Source organism: Erpetoichthys calabaricus, chromosome 10 (assembly GCF_900747795.2).
Source record: "Erpetoichthys calabaricus chromosome 10, fErpCal1.3, whole genome shotgun sequence".
Classification (NCBI taxonomy): Eukaryota; Metazoa; Chordata; class Cladistia; order Polypteriformes; family Polypteridae; genus Erpetoichthys; species Erpetoichthys calabaricus.
Window position 1 is genome coordinate 146,407,198 of NC_041403.2, and position 19,492 is coordinate 146,426,689.

At 40.0% G+C, this 19,492-nt stretch overlaps 1 protein-coding gene across 1 annotated transcript in view; it reads left to right on the top strand.

Annotated features, from left to right (window-relative positions):
• The first annotated feature begins 5,485 nt into the window (after window positions 1-5,485).
• LOC114659507 (serine/threonine-protein kinase 4-like) overlaps window positions 5,486-19,492 on the top strand; it is a 99,449-nt gene continuing 85,442 nt past the window's right edge. The window contains exon 1 of the mRNA XM_028812037.2: window positions 5,486-5,776. Within this exon, the coding sequence (XP_028667870.1) occupies window positions 5,742-5,776 (35 nt within the window). The 5' untranslated portion in view covers window positions 5,486-5,741. The remainder of the gene's footprint in view (window positions 5,777-19,492) is intronic.

The following is a 19,492-nucleotide window of genomic DNA, read 5'->3' on the forward strand; positions in this document are numbered from 1 at the left end:
GCCATTGGTAATTGAATGTACTAAATGTTGCATTGTAATGATCTTTGTGTTTAATCCACAGTTTGTTTTTACGAGGTGTTTTCAAAGCAACTTACATTCTCTAAAATGAGCTTGAATGATTACCATGAAACTACAATGTGTAGGATATAATTAGTTAAAACTAATAAATACCGATGGTGCAAAATTGTGTGCAGACTGAGACTTGGTAAGTTTGTAGTGCCAAACGCTAGGAGCCTGTGGTCGATTATACTTAAAATCAGCACCCTTGATTTAGGGAAACCCTGCCTATTGGTGGAGGTAGCATTGGTGACAGTAGACATTTTAAACCTTTATACTGTAATGGTAAATGGAAAAACAGAATTATAACCTTTATTTTTCATTTGCATTAATTAGAATGTCTTGACATTAAACAGCAGTCAGGGACTACAGGTTTAGGAGTGAAGTGGGATAGGATATAAAACAGAATGACACTGCTAAGGTACAGTAGTGTTTAGGAAAACTCTTCATCAAAAAGCAAAACCGTGAGATACACAAAAATGTCTAGAACCAACTTGTGAAGCCATGTTGCTGCAACTTTTATTAAGTAAGATAAGTTAATTCAAATGAACACAAAGGCTGAAAAACCAAATCTGCATAATACAGTTTTGGAAAGTGTCTGGAGTAACACCATTTCAAAATTACTGCAAGGTTAAAAAAAAAAAAAAATCCATTATTTTACAATCTAATGTCCACCTTTCCCTTTGAATAAGACATTTTTCAAATAATTTGATTTACGTATGATAGTGCTGTTCAATCTCAGTTTTAAATTAATTCGTTTTAGGGCTATTTTCCCTTCTAGCTTATGTTTAGTGTTACTAAATATCCAACTTATTTAGTAAAATTTAAAAGCCACACTGGCATCACTATAGCCTTTTATCCCAACCTTTTACAGGTCAGGGTGATAAATTTTATATACATCTCTTGATGCTTCAGGTGGGCAGTGATGAAATGCCTCTTATGTTGTGTGTTTTCAATCCACATAGTAACTATATTGGTCTAATTCCAAACAGAGTCGTCGAGTCAAACATTTTGTGCTTCAACTCTACAGCCCTACTCACTTCCCACAGGCCTACACTTGTTAGGTAATAACTAAGTCCAAGCTGGCCAGGTTTGAGACTGTGTGATGGTGCCCTGTCCAGTGTGGGTTCCTGTCTTTTTTGCCTAAATTTGAACAAGCTGACAAAACAATTAGAAAAGTTCATTTTTCTCAATGAAAATGCATAAATTTGCCATAATGCATAATTTGCTATTTGCAATATAGCTAGTTAATATAACAGCTAATTATGTTTTTGAAATTTTAAGAATTTGTTATTTAATGTATTGAAACAATAGCTAAAATGTTATTATAATGAAACTGTTTGCTTTTGTGGACACCAACAAATGAGTGAAGTTTCTAAAATGCATCTCCTATTCGTAATAGAAATGGGGGGGGGGGGGGGGTACTTCCGAACTGTGGAGTGAGGGACACACATTGAGCTGAACACAGAAATAATGTATTTTTATTAGACCTTTTCAATTATTAAGAATTATTTTTTACAAACCGTGTGCGTGTCTGTTGCTGCAAAACCTTGCCCTGGATAAGTGGGTTAGGAAGAGGGATGGACACATGAATCAATGGCAGCAACACAATCTTGCAAAATTCTCCAGCCAATTTGGTGAAATGCAATTGCCATGTCCAAGTCATAGTGGCAAGCATCTCCTGCATCTATGGATATTTGAATATTCTTTACAAAATAAGGTATGGATGTTGTTTGTGGTGATGAGGTGAAAGCCAGGCTGAACATTTTTATGAAGGTTTTGTTTAAGATGACACTGTTGGTGTGAGATTTGTTTGCTTATTTTGGAAACCTGTTTGCTGGGAGGGCATCACTTTAGTTGCACTGGTTAACATGACTGTTGCACAGCTCCAGGATGTCATCTGAGTGGTTGTTTCTGTGCAGGTTTTTTCTCCAAGTACTCTGACAATGTGGTTATTAAGTTCATCTGTGACATTGAATGGATCATCATTTGGATGATAATCTGTGAAAAAGAAAAATATCTGATATAATAATGACCCAAACTGCAGAATGAAATGTTAACAAGCCATAAACTTAAATAAGATTTGTTATGGGTAGGGAAGGATTGGTTTCCCCTCAGCCACTACAGGCTACTCCTGCTCTTGATCCATAAGACCCTGAATTGGAATAACTGCTTTTAAAATTGATGGATGATTGTTAAACAGATAATAAGGTGCAGATAATGGATAAAATATAACTTTTACACTGAAGTATCTAAAGTTAGTATGGTCAGTGCACTTGTGTAATACTACATGGATTTTATTGAAAAAAGTGTTGCGGGTGGAGCATTGGCTCATAACTGACATGTCAAAGTCAGTAGTGCCTGAAATTGCAGCCTCGTGTCTTTCAGTCCAAGACCTTAACCAATGGTTGAACTTCCCATTTAAAACAAATCACATTTATAAATGAGCCATACAGTAGCATAGTGAAAAGTGACCAGGTATGGTTTGGATGCTGTTTCTGTGAATTTTACCTGTTACTGATGGAGCTCCTGTCACCATTCAAACACATGATGTTAGGCTGACCATCCTCACCTATATATTGATTTCATCTATGCCCTGCAATGAACTGGCACTTCCACCAGATGTCAAAATATTCATCAGCTTCCTGTAAATATATAATGGGAAGAGTTGGTAAAAAAAAAAGAAGGGGTGAATGGAAAAGTAAAAGGTACAAGAGTCTATTCTGGTATGTAAAATACTATATCTTTGACAAAATTCATAACTAAATTACACATTGGTCAGTGTAGCACATGAAGAAGGGAAAAATGTAATTTATTTAAATCTGATGTAAAATTGTCATAAAATAATTAAATTGGTTTAAACCTTCTGGCACAGCATTATATTAGAAATAGCCCCGAGATAAATTTAGTCTGCCCTTCCATAGTGGATAGAAATGTGTTGTGCCACACCGTTATTGCTGGAATGACTATTTGGCAAAGCACCTAGCTAGTGGTTGGCCTTTAAAATAACTCTGCTGAATACAAATAGTGCATCCAAGATATTGCCCATTGTTTGATATTTCTACAGACTAAACTGAACTGATTGTTTTTTGTCAAGCAAGAAACAATGTTCGGATGGGCTACCACCTCTCAGACTGTCTCCAAAATCAGCACAGTTTCCCCTCAAGACTATACTTTTCCCTGTACTCCATTCCTCATGCACCAAAGATTTAGGTCCACTGCCCCTTTAGTAAAAATCATTCTTTGCTGATGACATCACCATTGTTAAACACATTATTAATGGAAATGAAACAGCATATAGAAAGAAGCTGGACTCATGTTTTGGCTTGTTATATTTCAAATTGTCTGGTCTGATAATACCACAAAGACAGTGGAAATATTAATTGGATTTTGCAAACAGCAGTTACAACCTCTTTACAAATTAATGATTCTAAAGTCAGTATGGTGGAATCCCTCAAATATTGGGGCACAACCATCACAAATACTTTGATCTGGGACTTTCAACACCACCTCAATCACTAAGAAGACTCGGCAGCAGTACATGTACTTTTTTAAGCCACACTACACACACTTTCATTTGCACATATCCTTATCCATCTACAAATCAATGAGATCATCTTTACCATCTCATAGATCAGTTCCTTGAACCTTGCATAAGAAGGTTGACATGCAATCACACTTTCATAAGGTTACTTATTGGAAGACCTTCCTAGGGAGTGCCCTCAGAACTTTCTTAGAGTCATGAGGTAGACGATTTAAGCCCACAAAACCGCCAGTGTCCTTGACAATGAACCCCAGTATCCTGGCACCTTGTACCTCAAATCCACTCAATTCTACCTTCCTCCTCTCTGCTAAGTGAGTTTTCCAGCAGGGTGATAAATAAATATCTTGATGATTCAGGTGAGCAGTGATGAAATGCCACGTATATTGTGTGTTTTCAATCAATATAGTAACTATATTAGTCTAATTCCAAACAGAGTCGTTGAGTGGGAGTCAAAGGTTTTGTGTTTCAACTCTACAGCCCTGCTCACTTCCCAAAGACCTACACTTGTTAGGTAACAACTAAGTCTAAGCTGGCCAGGTTTGAGACTGTGTGATGGTGTCCTGTCCAATGTGGGTTCCTGTCTTTTGCCTAAATCTGAACAGGCTGACAAAACAATAGAAAAGTTAATTTCTCTCAATGAAAATGCATAAATTTGCCATAATGCATAACTTGCTATTTGCAATATTACAAACCTCAAACAGCTAGTTATGTTTTTGAAATTTTAAGAATGTATTATTTAATGTATTTAAACAATAGCCAAATACTATTTTTTATAATGAACCAATTTGTTTTTAAGTACATAAAAAAATGAGTGACTTTCTAAAATGAATCACCTATTGGTAATAGAAATAGGTAAAAAAAGTTCTCTCAGAACTGTGGAGTGAGGGACACACATTGAGCTGAAATCAGAAATCATGGCATTCATTCACTTTAGCGACAGCTACCTAGATCTATGCACCTGCTTGTTAGGAGATGTTAGCCACAAGCTTTTGGGTTGAGCCTCTAATCCCTAAAACGGGAAAGGCTCTGCAGCCTCTGGGAAAATCCAAACCATCCACTCTTGGTATTTCAACATGAGTGCTTGGTACTTTCCACGCTTTCTTTCATGGGCCTTTAAATGGTAAGTGCACTGTTCTACATCTGTTTATAATCTATGTTTAAAATAATGTACCCCTCCTCCCCGGGGTGCACATGATGGAATGGAATTAGACTCTTCACGCCGATTGCTGGTGTGTGGTCCTAAACAGTGGCGTTGGCTTCTTTGACATCGATTACGCCATGCCGCTCAGGTGTTCAACACCAGTACGGGCTCCCAACCGCTTTTTCCCTTTGCTCACTCATATAGTGTGAATTTCCCCTTGGGGATTAATAAAGTATCTATCTATCTACAAGTCGACCAGCTCTGCTCACTTGGAGTAAGAAGCAACCTGTATGCCTTCCTGTGAGCAGACACAAGCTCAACATCTATTATCGAGGCGTCTTAAGTTCCCCCTATGTGCCGATTCAGTATATGTACCCCTTATACCTGCCACCTACAAGGGCGGCTTTATAGTCGTATTTACCAGGTGTTCCTGCTCCCTCAAGGGGTCCGCGGCCAACTGAGGAGCTTGTACCTCTCAGGTGCAGACCCTGAGACCGCTCCTCTGTTTTATTTGTATGTGGTGTTGTGTTCTGTTACAAACAGCTCCAAAGCTAAATTCCTGTACCTTAAGTACTGGCAAATAAAATTGATTCCGAATCCGATTGTAATCTGATAACCTCTTCGGCATCTTTCTTTTCTTCTCTTTATCGCCACGACCTGTTCTTCCGCCTCCCCTCATTATGCGAGCCACGCCCATGACACGCCTTACACGTCCCATTCGTTTTATCTCGAGCCATCCACTACCCGCCTCTATTTCGTCCCGCCCCTTCAATTTTGCTTCCTGTTGTCAGTTATCTGAACGGAAGAAACGCGTACGTTTAAAAAAAAAAAAAAGAAGAAGGAATAGAAAGTAGAGGTGGTGTTGGTATCGAAACTGTATTTATATTATTATTTTCTACAAGTATATATTATGGAGACCTGAGCCTCCAGAACAGGTAGCGGAAGGAAGCAGTAGTGCTACATTAACGCAAGTATCGCTTGATCAGAGGAAAAGCGGACATGGAAGGAGTGCAGATGAGGAACAACCCGCGCAGGTAATGTACACACCAGTCGGGGTCGGGGTAGGGATTTGGATCCAGGGTAAAGAAAGAAAGAAAGGAAACGCCAATTTAGTAATGCCCCCATCCAAAAGTTTCCGGTTGTAACGGTGTCTCGAAATCTCCTCTAAAAGCATTGTTGTCCTGGCTGACACCCGCCAAACGTGTTCAAAAACCTTGGTGATTGTAGCGATGTTAAGGCCCGGCACTGTGCGCAGCACTCTTGCTGACTTGCTTTCTGATAGCAGGACATCGGCACCCACGGTCTTTTTATTTACTTTTAATATACCCGGTGCTATGTCAGCGCGACATTTGTTTATAGATGCACACCCTTTTGAAAGTTATTTAACTGAATGACATTTTACGTAAAGCGTATTACTACCGTAGGTACTTAGCTTTTGTCTGGAGTCTAGTTCGGAGCACGTGAGATTTGCCATCCATTCAGTTCATGTGCGGGACCGCGTTTAAACGTGATAGTGAACCAAGCACACGTTTCTGAAGTCTGCACAGTTTCTGGGGGAAAGTTTGCTCTGCGTTATTTTGGGGTATTTTTATACCGTCTATCGCTGTAGACTTTACACAGTAATTAATACTATGTCAGAACAAATTATAAGGAACACCGCTGTTCCCTTCAGAATAACCTCAGTTATTCGTGGCGTGGTTTCCACAAGATGTTCGAAACATTACTTTGAGATGGGGTCCATGTTGACATGATTGCATCACACGTTGTCAGCAGTTTTGTCAGGTGCACATTCATGCTGCGAATCTCCGGTTCCACCACATCCAGAAGGTGTTCAGTTGGATCACAATGAAGAATGATGAACTCATTATCCCGTTCATGAGACCAGTTTTGCTTTGTGATATGGTGCATTATCATGCTGGAAGTAGCCATTAGAAGATGAATAAATTGTGACCATGAAGAGATGCACAGGATCAGCAACAATACTCAAATAAGGTGTGCCATTCAAACAATGATTGACTGGTATTTATGAAAATGTTCCAAGAAGTCATTCACCTTACTATTTATTTACTCCACCGTCACAGCCTGCCTGGACTTGACGTCTGTGTGTCACAGCAGAAATCGAGATTAATCAAACCAGGCAACGTTTTTTTTTTTTAAGTCTTCAGCAGTCCAGTTTTGGTGAGCGTGTGCCCACTACATCTTCAGTTTTCTTTTCTTGGAAAACAGTAGTAGACCCCAACATTCCACCTCAAGGTTTGATATACTGGACATTCTAAGCTGCTTTTCTGTCCACCACAGCTGTAATCAAATGGTTATCTGAGTTACTGTCTGACCATTCTCCCCTCTGTCATCAACAAGGTGTTTCAGTCCATAGAACGTCCACTCAAAAACTGCTGTGCATGAAACTCCCAGGAGATCACCAATTACAGAAATACTCAGACCAGCACCAAAAATCCTACCATGGTCAAACTCGCTGAGATAATATTTTTTCCCCATTGTAGTGCTTGACATGAACTTTAACTGAAGCTCCTAACGTGTATCTGCATGACATCATGTATTGTGCTGCTACCAAATGATTGGCTGATTAGATAATTGCATTGATAAGCAGCTGTGCCAAATGATTGGCTGATTAGATAATTGCATTGATAAGCAGGTGTGCCAAATGATTGGCTGATTAGATAATTGTATTGATAAGCAGGTGTTCCTAAAAATTAACTTAGTGAGTGTATATTAACTAAATTAAAGGAATAATAAAGAGCTCACATGTACAATAGCTAGAAGAGGAACTGCCCTTAAGTCATTATTCCGTCTTCAGCACTGTTCACCTCCAAGATTTTATTAATATATGACATTTTTTCAAGAGAATAATTGCTACTATTTCATTATTGATCGATTGAGATTAAACAGTAAGGCCATTGCAGAAATTGAACTGGCAACAGATCTTAAACTGCTGTGTCCAACTTGGATTTTGAAGTGCAGCAGTACCTGCAGGCTGTCATTATAACCACTCTATTTATTCATGCTCAGTTTTTGCTGCTAATTAACCTCATTTGCTTTAATTTTAATTGATTTGCTATTTAAGATTCAGACCCTTGGTTTCTTTTTTTCCCTTAATTAGAAGCTAAACAATAATTAGATACAAAGTGAGCCAACACATGACCAGCTAACCTATGTCCATCAAACAATATCTGAAAATAAAGACAGGTGAAGGACTTTGTAATGTTGATCTGCTCAGGTTCACAAAACATTCTGATGTTTCTCTCGTAAAAAGGGATATCAACAGTGTTGGGGAAAACTCTGCTGTAGCCCAGGGAGAGCAGCAACAGGCCGTGAATTAAATAACGGGTTTAATTATCAACAAGAATCGACTTTTAGTAAAGAAACTAGTAGAAGTGAAATTGGTTGGAGTTTGAGGCTCCTGCTTCACTGGTCATCTTTTGTCTCACTTCAGATCTCGTTTTTGTTTGGTTGCCATTTAAGGAAAAAAAGATTAAGCCATTCAGAGGATTGTGTCTTAAAAAAAATGAGGAGATTAAAAAGATGGGAAAAGAAGTCACTAAACAGCAGAAATTAGTCACTGATTAAGAAAGTGGCAGGAGGGAAACCTGCAGCCATAATGGCCATCCAGGATCGGAGTTGAACACCCCATGTCATTCTGTGCTTCAATGACCTGCTGTTTAGAATTCCCTTATTTTTTCCATGGTGTTTTTCTTTTCCTGAGTGAAATAGATACATGTAGGCAGTATGAGTGTGCCTTTCGATGGGTTCGCACTCTTAGCAGGGATGGCGGGTAATATCCAAAGTCAATCACCACTCTGTGTTAAGACTTGAAAGGATCTTTTCATAACTTGGCCAAGCATATTGTACAGGAAGGCAGCTTTTACAGATGCTTTCTTTGAATAAGTGTAAAGACATAATAGACCCAAATTAAAAAAATAAATAAATAAAAATTAATGAAAGCATTACCCCCAAGATGGAGAAATGGCCAATGTTCTAGCTGACTATGAATTTTGCTTAAGTTGTCTGCTTTACTGAGGTTTTCTCTTCCAGTCTTCTGAGGTATTGAGCAGACTTGTGTAAACTACAGAAACAGCGCTGAGCATCCGCTATGAATGACGCTGTCAAACTCATTGCATATTTTTTCTTTCTTTTTAAATATATTAAGTGTTTAGTTTCTAAGATTCCCATAAACTGGAATGGGATAGTTTTAATCAGAACTGGGTCCTAAAAAATTTCACTTGCAACTGCCTCATTAATAGGCAGCATAATTTTAACACACACAGTGCACATAATCTACTGGCCCACTGTATTATTTTAGAGACATAAAGCCAATAAGCATAAGCTGTAATTATGTCGCAGGATCATCGGGTAGGTAACAGAGCCTTTGGGCTTCTCTAACGACCTGCCCAGAGCCCGGTTCATTAGACCTAGGCATTCATAGATACTTTATTAATCCCAAGGGGAAATTCACATACTACAGTAGCAGCATACTGATAAAGAACAATATTAAATTAAAGAGTTATAACAATGCAGGTATACAGACAGACAATAACTTTGAATAATGTTAACGTTTACCCTCCTGGCTGGAACTGAAGAGTCGCATAGTGTGGGGGAGGAACGATCTCCTTAGTCTGTCAGTGGAGCAGGACGGTGACAGCAGTCTGTCGCTGAAGCTGCTCCTCTGTCTGGAGATGATACTGTTTAGTGGATGCAATGGATTCTCCATGATTGACAGGAGCCTGCTCAGCGCCAGTCGCTCTGCCACAGATGTCAAACTGTCCAGCTCCGTGCCTACAATAGAGCCTGCCTTCCTCACCAGCTTGTCCAGGTGTGAGGCGTCTCTCTTCTTTATGCTGCCTCCCCAGCACACCACCACGTAGAAGAGGGCGCTCGCCACAACTGTCTGGTAGAACATCTGCAGCATCTTATTGCAGATGTTGAAGGACTGTTTGTGTTTTTAATCCAAAGTAGTTTATTGCGTCTTATCTAAAAACAACATACAGTACTGTGTACTTACAGAATTAATAAAGTAATGTGCAGTAGTGCATTTACGGTAAATGACTGGCTTTCTTCATCCCATACTTTTGTTTATGATTTAATTTCCTAATTATTGTAGTAGGGCAGCACGGTGGTGCAGTGGTAGCGCTGCTGCCTGACAGTTAGGAGACATGGATTCGCCTTGTTTCTGCGTGGAGTCTGCATGTTCTCCCCGTGTCTGTGTGGGTTTCTTCCCACAGTCCAAAGACATGCAGGTTAGGTGCATTGCCCTATTGACAATCCTAAATTGTCCCTAGTGTGTGCTTGGGGTGTGTGTGTGTGTGCGCGTGCGTGCACTCTGCGGTAGGCTGGGATTGGCTCCAGCAGACCCCCGTAGTCAGGATATAGCGGGTTGGATAATGGATGAATGGATGGATTATTGTAGTCTCATGTGCATATCCTGCAAGCAAGAGTTTAAATTTAAATTGTCACAATTTCTGGGATCAAGGTGGATTATATGCTTGTTAGAAGTGTACTTGACTAGATTTTTTTTTTCCCGTTTGTATACTACCTTAATGATCGTTTTGCTAATAATAAAAGTTATTTGTAGAGGTCAGAAGTGTGATATACTTGCTTGGCATACATTTTGTGATGCTTCAGTCTTCTTTGTGAAAAAGCTAGTGCAATATTTCAGTTCTCTTATCTTTGTTTTGGTATTGTGTGTAGATTCTGAAACATTGTGTGTGGCATTTATTTATATACAGAATAAATTTGCAAGGTGAGAGAACTACATGCATCGTGTCTAAACAAAGAATAATGGAATAGTGAGACATGTAGCACTGAACAGTTATCTTTTGAAGGATGTGGCCACTTGGTTTGGTGTAACTGGGCATTTCCTAGTACTAGTTAATATCCAGGGTAGTGTTGGATCGGTACTGAAATTTTGACTTCAGGATCAATGCCAGCTTTTAGACCTCAGTACCAAAGTAAATAACAACTCCAAACCCTAATAGTTTTTCTCCAGCTTCCAAGGTGCAACACATAATTTCATGTCTCCTGGTGCCCCGTGCCATTGCTCTACACTACGTACTGCTTCCCTTTTGATAGCCACTAAGTCCTGGGGTGTTTTGGGTACTTTTTCAGTACAGGTTGTGGCGGACGGCCGGGTCCCATGCCCATTCAAGACGCCCCTTCACTATCTATAATAATAATAATTCTTTGCATTTATATAGCGCTTTTCTCACTACTCAAAACGCTCATTCAGGGGGAGCAGCCCAGGATGATGCAATACCTCCCCCTGGATGCTGGATGGCCACCCCCCTGGGTTGGAGCGGTGCTTCAGCCTCCTGCAAGGCTCCATGGAAGATGGAGTTCTCCACAGCCCTGTTGGGATTGGGGTGGCCGCCAGGGGGTGCTGCATGGGCTCCTGAGTCCATCTGGACAAATCTTCAGCCCCACCCGGGAGTGCAACCGGAAACAGGTGATCAAGCACCTGGAGCACTTCTGGGTGGGGCATAAAAGGAGCCAGCAACCACCACTTGATGACCAGAGTCAGGAGGAGGACAAAGCTTGTGGATGAGAGAGAGAGAGGAGTGTTTTGGTGTGTTGTGGCTGTGGGACACGGGGAAGACGTGCCCTCCAGCTGAAGAAAATAAAAGTTTATTTGTTTTTATACGTCTCCCGTGTCCAATCTGTGTCGGGTCAGGCACAATATAGTGCCTTTGTTACAAGGTATACACACAGCCCTAATCCAGGGTGTCAGTAACAGCAGCACTGTCTTTTTTGTGATGATGCCTTTTTTAGTTCAAGCCATTTATTCTTTTTCTTTTTAATTTTTCTTACATGTGCAGTTGTCATTTTTCTGTGTACTCAAATTCTGTGTTAATGGTAGGAAATGTACATAATATTTTTTTGAAAAGTTTATCCTCTTTTTGTTTTCAGTCAATTCAGAATGACACTGTTTCATCATTCCTTTTAAAACCATGATTTACAACATACAAGGAAGTGATGCAAGACGCTGGGCCGGGATTTCCGTCCGTGACTTCTGAAGGCTATATTAAGCAGCAGTATAGCCATATATTGGTGGAGGAGGCTTCCTTGTGAATAAATTATCAGAAGTCATTGTAAACTTTATGGACAGGGAAGTTCATAGTTCTGTCAAATATGTTAATTGAAGAGAGAACAGTTGCATCATGGTAAGAGTGAAATCATCCAGCACTCTTTGCTCAATTGTGTCACTTATATGGACCACTTCCCTGTGACTGCACAGGTAGTTGAATTAACAGTTTGCAAGGCTAGAACAGTTTTTTTTCCTTCTTTCTTTCTGAATATATACCAATGTGAATAAAGGAATGAACTGTTTATTTATTTATGTATGTATATGCTGCTACCGTATTCCTGTAAGGGGTTTTTCTTAAAATTGTTCAGGTGTGTGCATGTGTCAATGTGTATGCACTATGTTGAATTGATATTTCTGTCAGGGTTGTCAGCATTGCTTCCTATGTTGTGGTTACTGCTGTCACTGGTGCAGGCACCAGTTTCCTAACCTCTCTAATGGTATATCTATCTATCTATATATATATCTATATATATATATCTATATGTATATCTATATATCTATATCTATATATATATCTATATATCTATATCTATATATATCTATATCATATGTATATAATCCTAAGTCTAAAAGTGCAACGATTTTATGTCACACTTTAAATCAGGCTTATTTTAAAACCAACATATATATGTTTGGTATCATTCTTTTCAGAAATTATCGAACTTTAATGTGATGTTGTTAGATTTTCAGATTCTTATTCCGTTTTTAAATTATAAACTAAAATATCAAGAAGGTTGAGTGACAATGACCCATTGCATACCACTTTAGTTTTCATGTGATTTTTTCCTGTCATTTTTAAAAATAAGTTTTTTTTATCTATAAGAATGTCAGTTAAACGAATGGATTGTTTATTTAATCTCTTATAAATACTCATCGAGCATAGTGGACCTCAGTTTAACAGGAATACTCCTATCGGTAAGAGAGTAAATATTTTATTCTTATTTAATGGAGTAAAAATCATGAAATAATAATTAATTTTCCTTTTACATATTTATAGAATTTAGTGATTTTTTGACTCCAGTCAAAAATCACTTATCTATTGTACATTTACAGATTTTACTAATATTCTGGCCGCAACTGAGGGTTGGGCACCAAAGGCGCCAGGGTGACTTGGCCCCCTATTATGTATGTATGTACGTATTTTACCATCCATCCATCCATTTTCCAACCCGCTGAATACGAATACAGGGTCACAGGGGTCTGCTGGAGCCAATCCCAGCCAACACAGGGCACAAGGCCAGAACCAATCCCGTGCAGGGTGCCAACCCACCGCAGGACACACACAAACACACCCACACACCAAGCACACACTAGGGCCAATTTAGAATCGCCAATCCACCTAACCTGCATGTCTTTGGACTGTGGGAGGAAACCGGAGCGCCCGGAGGAAACCCATGCAGACACGGGGAGAACATGCAAACTCCACGCAGGGAGGACCCGGGAAGCGAACCCAGGTCCCCAGGTCTCCCAACTGCGAGGCAGCAGCGCTACTCAGTGCGCCACCGCGCCGCCCATGTATATATTTTTATATATATATATATATATATATATATATAATATATATATATATATAAAAAATACATATATTAGAGTGACAATGGTAGAGGGCGTAGCAGCCACTCAACCTGACACAGACAGGTGCAGGAGGCACACTTATAAAAACACAAGGTTTTTATTTTTCTTCACCTCGTGGGAAACACCTTCCTCGTTTCTCACAGGCACAACAGTCTCATGCATAAACAGAATACTTTTTCCTTCTCTCTCTTTCTCTTCATCTGGAAGTGCTCCAGGTGCTTGTTGACCTAATTCTGGTAGCACTTCCAGGTGTGGTGGAAGAGCTGCTATCCAAGGCTCGGCAGCAGCTGTAGCACTCCCAGGTGGCGCACCCGGATCCCAGCTGGGCTGTAGAGAACTCCATCTCCCATAAAGCCCTGTCGGAGTCTGAGGCACAACTGCAACCCATGGGGGCTGCCAGCTAGCATCTCGGAGAGGTAGTGTTCTGGATAAGCGGGCTCCCCAGGTCCTCCCAGCATGGAGGCATCCCGGCCATCCTCCACTATATAGATATAGATGGATGGAATTTTGTTCCCTAGAATGGAGCAGCAGTTAGCTCTGTGGCCTCACAGCGGCACCAGTCTTTGTTCAGATTTAGGTGCAGTTACCATCTCAGTGGAATTTTCTCCATCTTTCTCTGGGTGTTCTGCCTTTTCATACAATGTTTAAAAGAGTCACATATTAGGTTGATTGTTGGTTGTGAACTGTCCCATTACAGGCATGAGTGTGTATTGTTGTGTTTGTTGGTGTGCATTGGTTGGTGGTTTGTGTCATTCTCCGGACTGTGTCTTTTTTCTGTTAAGTAGAAATTGCTGCAGTTCCTCACAAAGGAGGGGGTGGGGGGCTGGGGATTAGAGAGAGATGGTTGGCCTGAGTAGTGACAATATTAACACTAATTAATAAAGGTTAAAAAATGGAGGGATGGATGGAAAAGTTTCCCACTGATATGACTGCTAAACATTACAGTGGTGATTTACTTCAGTATTGCATTAACTAACAGTGTGGTTAGTAGTGCTAAACTAAGTTTGACATGCATTTCCCGGTGGTGATCCTAGTGTCGCACAGTTTCAGCGGTTACTCGTTTGCAACATACCTCAGAAATCACTGAAAAAAATGCATTCAGATTGTTTGAAATTCTGCTTATAGTATTTAGAAAGAAAAGGGTCCTTCTGAAGCCTTTAGTTTTGCAGGCTTCCACAAAAAGCTTTATTTCATCTTAGTTATTTATACTAGGAGACCGTAATGCTACTCTTTCAGCTGGTGTGTCAGTGTTTAATTTATATGAGCATATAAACTGTACTTTTATTTTATCTGCTATATGGCATTTAACTGGATATAGGTCAGCTATCCTAACCTAATTTAATTTTTGCTGGCTCTATTTTTACTGTGTTTCAGTTTTATCTGAATAGTTGCCCATAACTGTTTCTACAAAGATAGGCTTTTATCTTGTTGCTCCCTCCCTCCCTTACTAGAATTCATCCAGAAGCTGTTTTCTGGTGTAAGCTTCATACGAGTGTTTGTCATTGATAAGAGCTCATGATGAAAATGCAGTCATGCTGTGTTTCTGACAGCCCATAAAAGCAGGACACTGAATGATAAAGCAATGTTTAAATTTGAGGGCAAATGGTTTAATGCAAAAGTCAGCACCTTTCAGTTTGTTTTATCACGCTGTTTGAGTGTAATAACCCCCTTATTTTTTTATTACATTATATTACAATGAAAGAGTTTCATGTCAGTTAGACATGCAATGCTACATCTTGTAGGATTCAAATCCAAAACCCACTTCTCTGATCATTCAATACAAAGAAATCAGGAGACTTTGTATGAAGTAATGACTAAAGGTTAGGAGAGTTTCAACATGCTTAGTCAAATAAAGACGCCTTAATAAATCACTAATTCTTTTGTGGAGAGCTCCTTGTAAAGTATAATTTTAAGTAAAATAGGACAAGGTTTACTTGCAAGTATTGAAGGTGTGTTAGCCAGGGCCTGAAATGTATTTGTGGCAAAGAGGACTAGGGGTTGTGGTGGTAGCGGCGGTGTCAGGGTAAGGGCTTCTTTTTTGGGGAAAGGGGATCCCCCTAATATAAAGATAAATGGGGGCTTTTTTAGGGTTGTATGATTTCAATATTGATGGATTACATCATTTATTTTACCATTTACTAACTGTATTTATTACCATTTTATGTTCAGTGAATGCTACCTAAAACTGACATTAAAAAAAATAAAATGCAAACATTATAACAACCTCTCATTAATTAGTGAATGCCAAGATTATCGGGGAGATTTTTATTTATAAGGACTCCTCAAGGTTTCTTTTATAACAACATACTTGTCATATTAGACTTGTCAGAAAATCATTATGTCAGGATTGTGACATTTGCTGTTTTAAGATTTATGTTTGTATCAAAACATGGAAGAAATAGTATACATAGGTAATAATTCTTGCTAAAAGTAAAACAATTTGGTGTGTTCTTAAGAAATGTAATGATTTACTTCATGAGGCAGAAGTACGTAAACATTCGTTGAATCAAATATTTGAAATATTAAAATGTATGTTTCAGTTCTCGTTTATCATTTTTCACCCTCTGATAAAGGTCCATGGAGGGATCGATCCCTAGTAAAATAACATCATATCCATAATTACTGACATTGAAATATACAAAAATGATACCCTAGAACTAGTGCTGGGCGGTATACCGGTTCATACCGAAAACCGTTTTTTATTTTTTTTTATGATATGGATTTTTCATATACTGCAACACCGGTTTAAATTGCCTAAATGACGTTCGGAACGTGGCGCAGCGGGAAACTGTTCAAGGGGGACCTTTTTCACTACTACACCGCTAAACACAGATTTGTTGCACTAGGGCTCTTTTTCACTGCTACACCACCAAATAGTGGGCGGTAGCATAGGTATTCCGCGCGGTGAAAATGGACAGAGAGCCGAAAAAAAGGAGTCACGTCTGTCGCCTGGAGATGATTTAGTTTTAAAAGGTCAGATGTGTAAATAGATAGATACTTTATTAATCCCAATGGGAAATTCACATTCTTCAGCAGCAGCATACTGATACAATAAATAATATTAAATTACAGAATGATAATAATGCAGGAGAAAAACAGACAATAATTATGTATAATGTTAAATGTTAACGTTTACCCCCCTGGGTGGAATTAAAGAGTCGCATAGTTTGGGGGAGGAACGATCTCCTCAATCTGTCAGTGGAGCAGGACAGTGACAGCAGTCTGTCGCTGAAGCTGCTCTTCTGTCTGGAGATGATACTATTAAGTGGATGCAGTGGATTCTCCATAATTGACAGGAGCCTGCTCAGCGCCCGTCGCTCTGCCACTGATGTTAAACTGTCCAGCTCCATGCCAACAATAGAGCCTGCCTTCCTCACCAGTTTGTCCAGGTGTGAGGCGTCTTTCCTCTTAATGCTGCCTCCCCAGCACACCACTGCGTAGAAGAGGGTGCTCGCCACAACTGTCTGATAGAACATCTGCAGCATCTTATTGCAGATGTTGAAGGACGCCAGCCTTCTAAGGTAGTATAACCGGCTCTGTCCTTTCTTGCACAGCGCATCAGTATTGGCAGTCCAGTTTAATTTATCATCCAGCTGCACTCCCAGATATTTATAGGTCTGCACCATCTGCACACAGTCACCTTTGATGATCACTGGGTCAATGAGGGGTCTGGGCCTCCTAAAATCCACCACCAGCTCCTTGGTTTTGCTGGTGTTCAGGTGTAGGTGGTTTGAGTCACACCATTTAACAAAGTCATTGATTAGGTCCCTATACTCCTCCTCCAGCCCATTCCTGATGCAGCCCATGATAGCAGTGTCATCATCGAACTTTTGCACGTGGAAGGACTCCGAGTTGTATTGGAAGTCCGATGTATATAGGCTGAACAGGACCGGAGAAAGTACAGTCCCCTGTGGCGCTCCTGTGTTGCTGACTACAATGTCAGACGTGCAGTTCCCAAGACGCACATACTGAGGTCTGTCTTTAAGATAGTCCACGATCCATGCCACTAGGAATGAATCTAATCCCATCTCTGTCAGCTTGTCCCTAAGGAACAGACGTTGGATTGTGTTGAAGGCGCTAGAGAAGTCTAGAAACATAATTCTTACAGCACCACTGCCTCTGTCCAAGTGAGAGAGGGATCGGTGTAGCATGTAAATGATGGCATCCTCCGCTCCCATACTATTGTATGTACTATATACAATTTCTATATATATATATATATATATATATATTGTAGCAGTTAGACGTGTTGTCCACCTCTTGAACCCTCAGGTACCACTCTTCGGACCAGGTGAAAGTATAATAATAATAACTTTTTATTTTGTTATTATAGTGTGCACAAAGCACCCTCCACTCTCATTAACCAATACAATAAACAATTCTCTAACAATACTCCTCCTCTCCCAGACACGTTGCCACCCTACCTCCCAGCTCAGCTCGAATGTCTGGGCTCACCCAGAGTCCTTTTAAAGCCCCTGACCCGGAAGTGGCTCTAAGCCAAACCCACAAGTCCGTTTTCCTTCCGGGTCAGGGCAAAGTCCTTTTCTTCATCCCGGGAGCACATCGCTTCTTCCAGTCACGTGACTGGGATGCACTCCCGGGTTATAGGGCAGAAAAGAGTCCATGAGGCCCTTCGCAGCGACTCCTGGCGGCCCCCAAGGTATCCAGCAGGGCTGTGTATAAAAACTACAGAGTCCATGAGGCCCTGCTGGAACTCGGGGCACCAATATGCTGTCCGGAGGGCTCCTCCTAGCGGCCTGGGGGTGAGGGCCGGACTGGAAAGCCGGCAATCCTCCACATATATATATATATATATATATATATATATATATATATATATATATATATATATATATATATATATATATATATATAATGTGTATATATGTATATACTAAATACTATTTCTATACTACTGGATAATACTGCAAGCCAAGTTGTACTTGTTTTATTTGCTTTCAATACAGTGCAATGTACCTGGGTACTGTGTAATATTGTGACGACATGTTGACTTTATTCTCGTACTTTGTCATTAAAGTAGAACATCGTAAACTAAACTTCATCGTAAAATGAATATTTAATTTACTAGATTTTCTCAAACCCCGTCATAAGTTATATAGCACATTAAATGCTTTGCTTTAAGTGTTCCCCGAGCTTCTTAAACGGACTTCCTCTGCACTAAGAGGAGGCACCGGCAGCGATCGCTGCACTGAATCCATTCACATGATGTTCATGCTCTCTGAACATTTAGAATGCCAAGATAAATACTTGATATAATTTTCATGTTGAAATGCAGTAAAGCATGTATTAATCAGGTGGGGGCACGGCAGCGTGGAGGTTGCACTGCTGCCTCGCAGCAAGGGTGTCCCGGGTGTACCCTGCCTTGAATTTGCATGTTTTTCTGGTGGGTTTACTCGGCATGCTTCAGTTTCCTTTCAAAGTCATGTAGGATGTGGGGTTTTGTTATGCTATATTGACCCTGCTAGTGTGTGTTTTGCTCGTATTCATCCTGCGATGTACTGGCAACTCGTTCAGGGATGGACACAACCCTGAATGGATGGCTTAATTAAACATGTATAACGAAGATATATTTAAAGTTCTGAACACTCCGTGGGCTAAGTTTATAATTAGTTTTAATTTCACAAAGACATTTATCGTGTGGTGATTGGTTATGTGGAGAAAGAAAAAGGAAGGATAGAAATTGGGGTTTTGGTACGTCAGATAGAGACAGCAAGTGTGCAATAAAGAAAGCCCGCTCAGAATAACATCCATTGAATTCTGTGTTCGTCTCTCCGACCAGCAGATCACAAACCCAACATTTAAACAATATTTAAGTTAAACCTGTGCGATACCCATTCATACATCCAGTTTTTTGGAGCCTCGTCACACCTGCCATAAAGTTCTCTATACTGAACGTACACCGGGGACCCCTTACTGCGAGGGAGCATCACTACCGCCACACTACTGTGCATGTTTAATACCTGCTTTAATGCATTTCATCATGAAAATGATATCAAGTTTTTATTTTAGCATTCTAAATTTTCAGAGAGCAGGAATATCATACAGTGAATGGATTCTG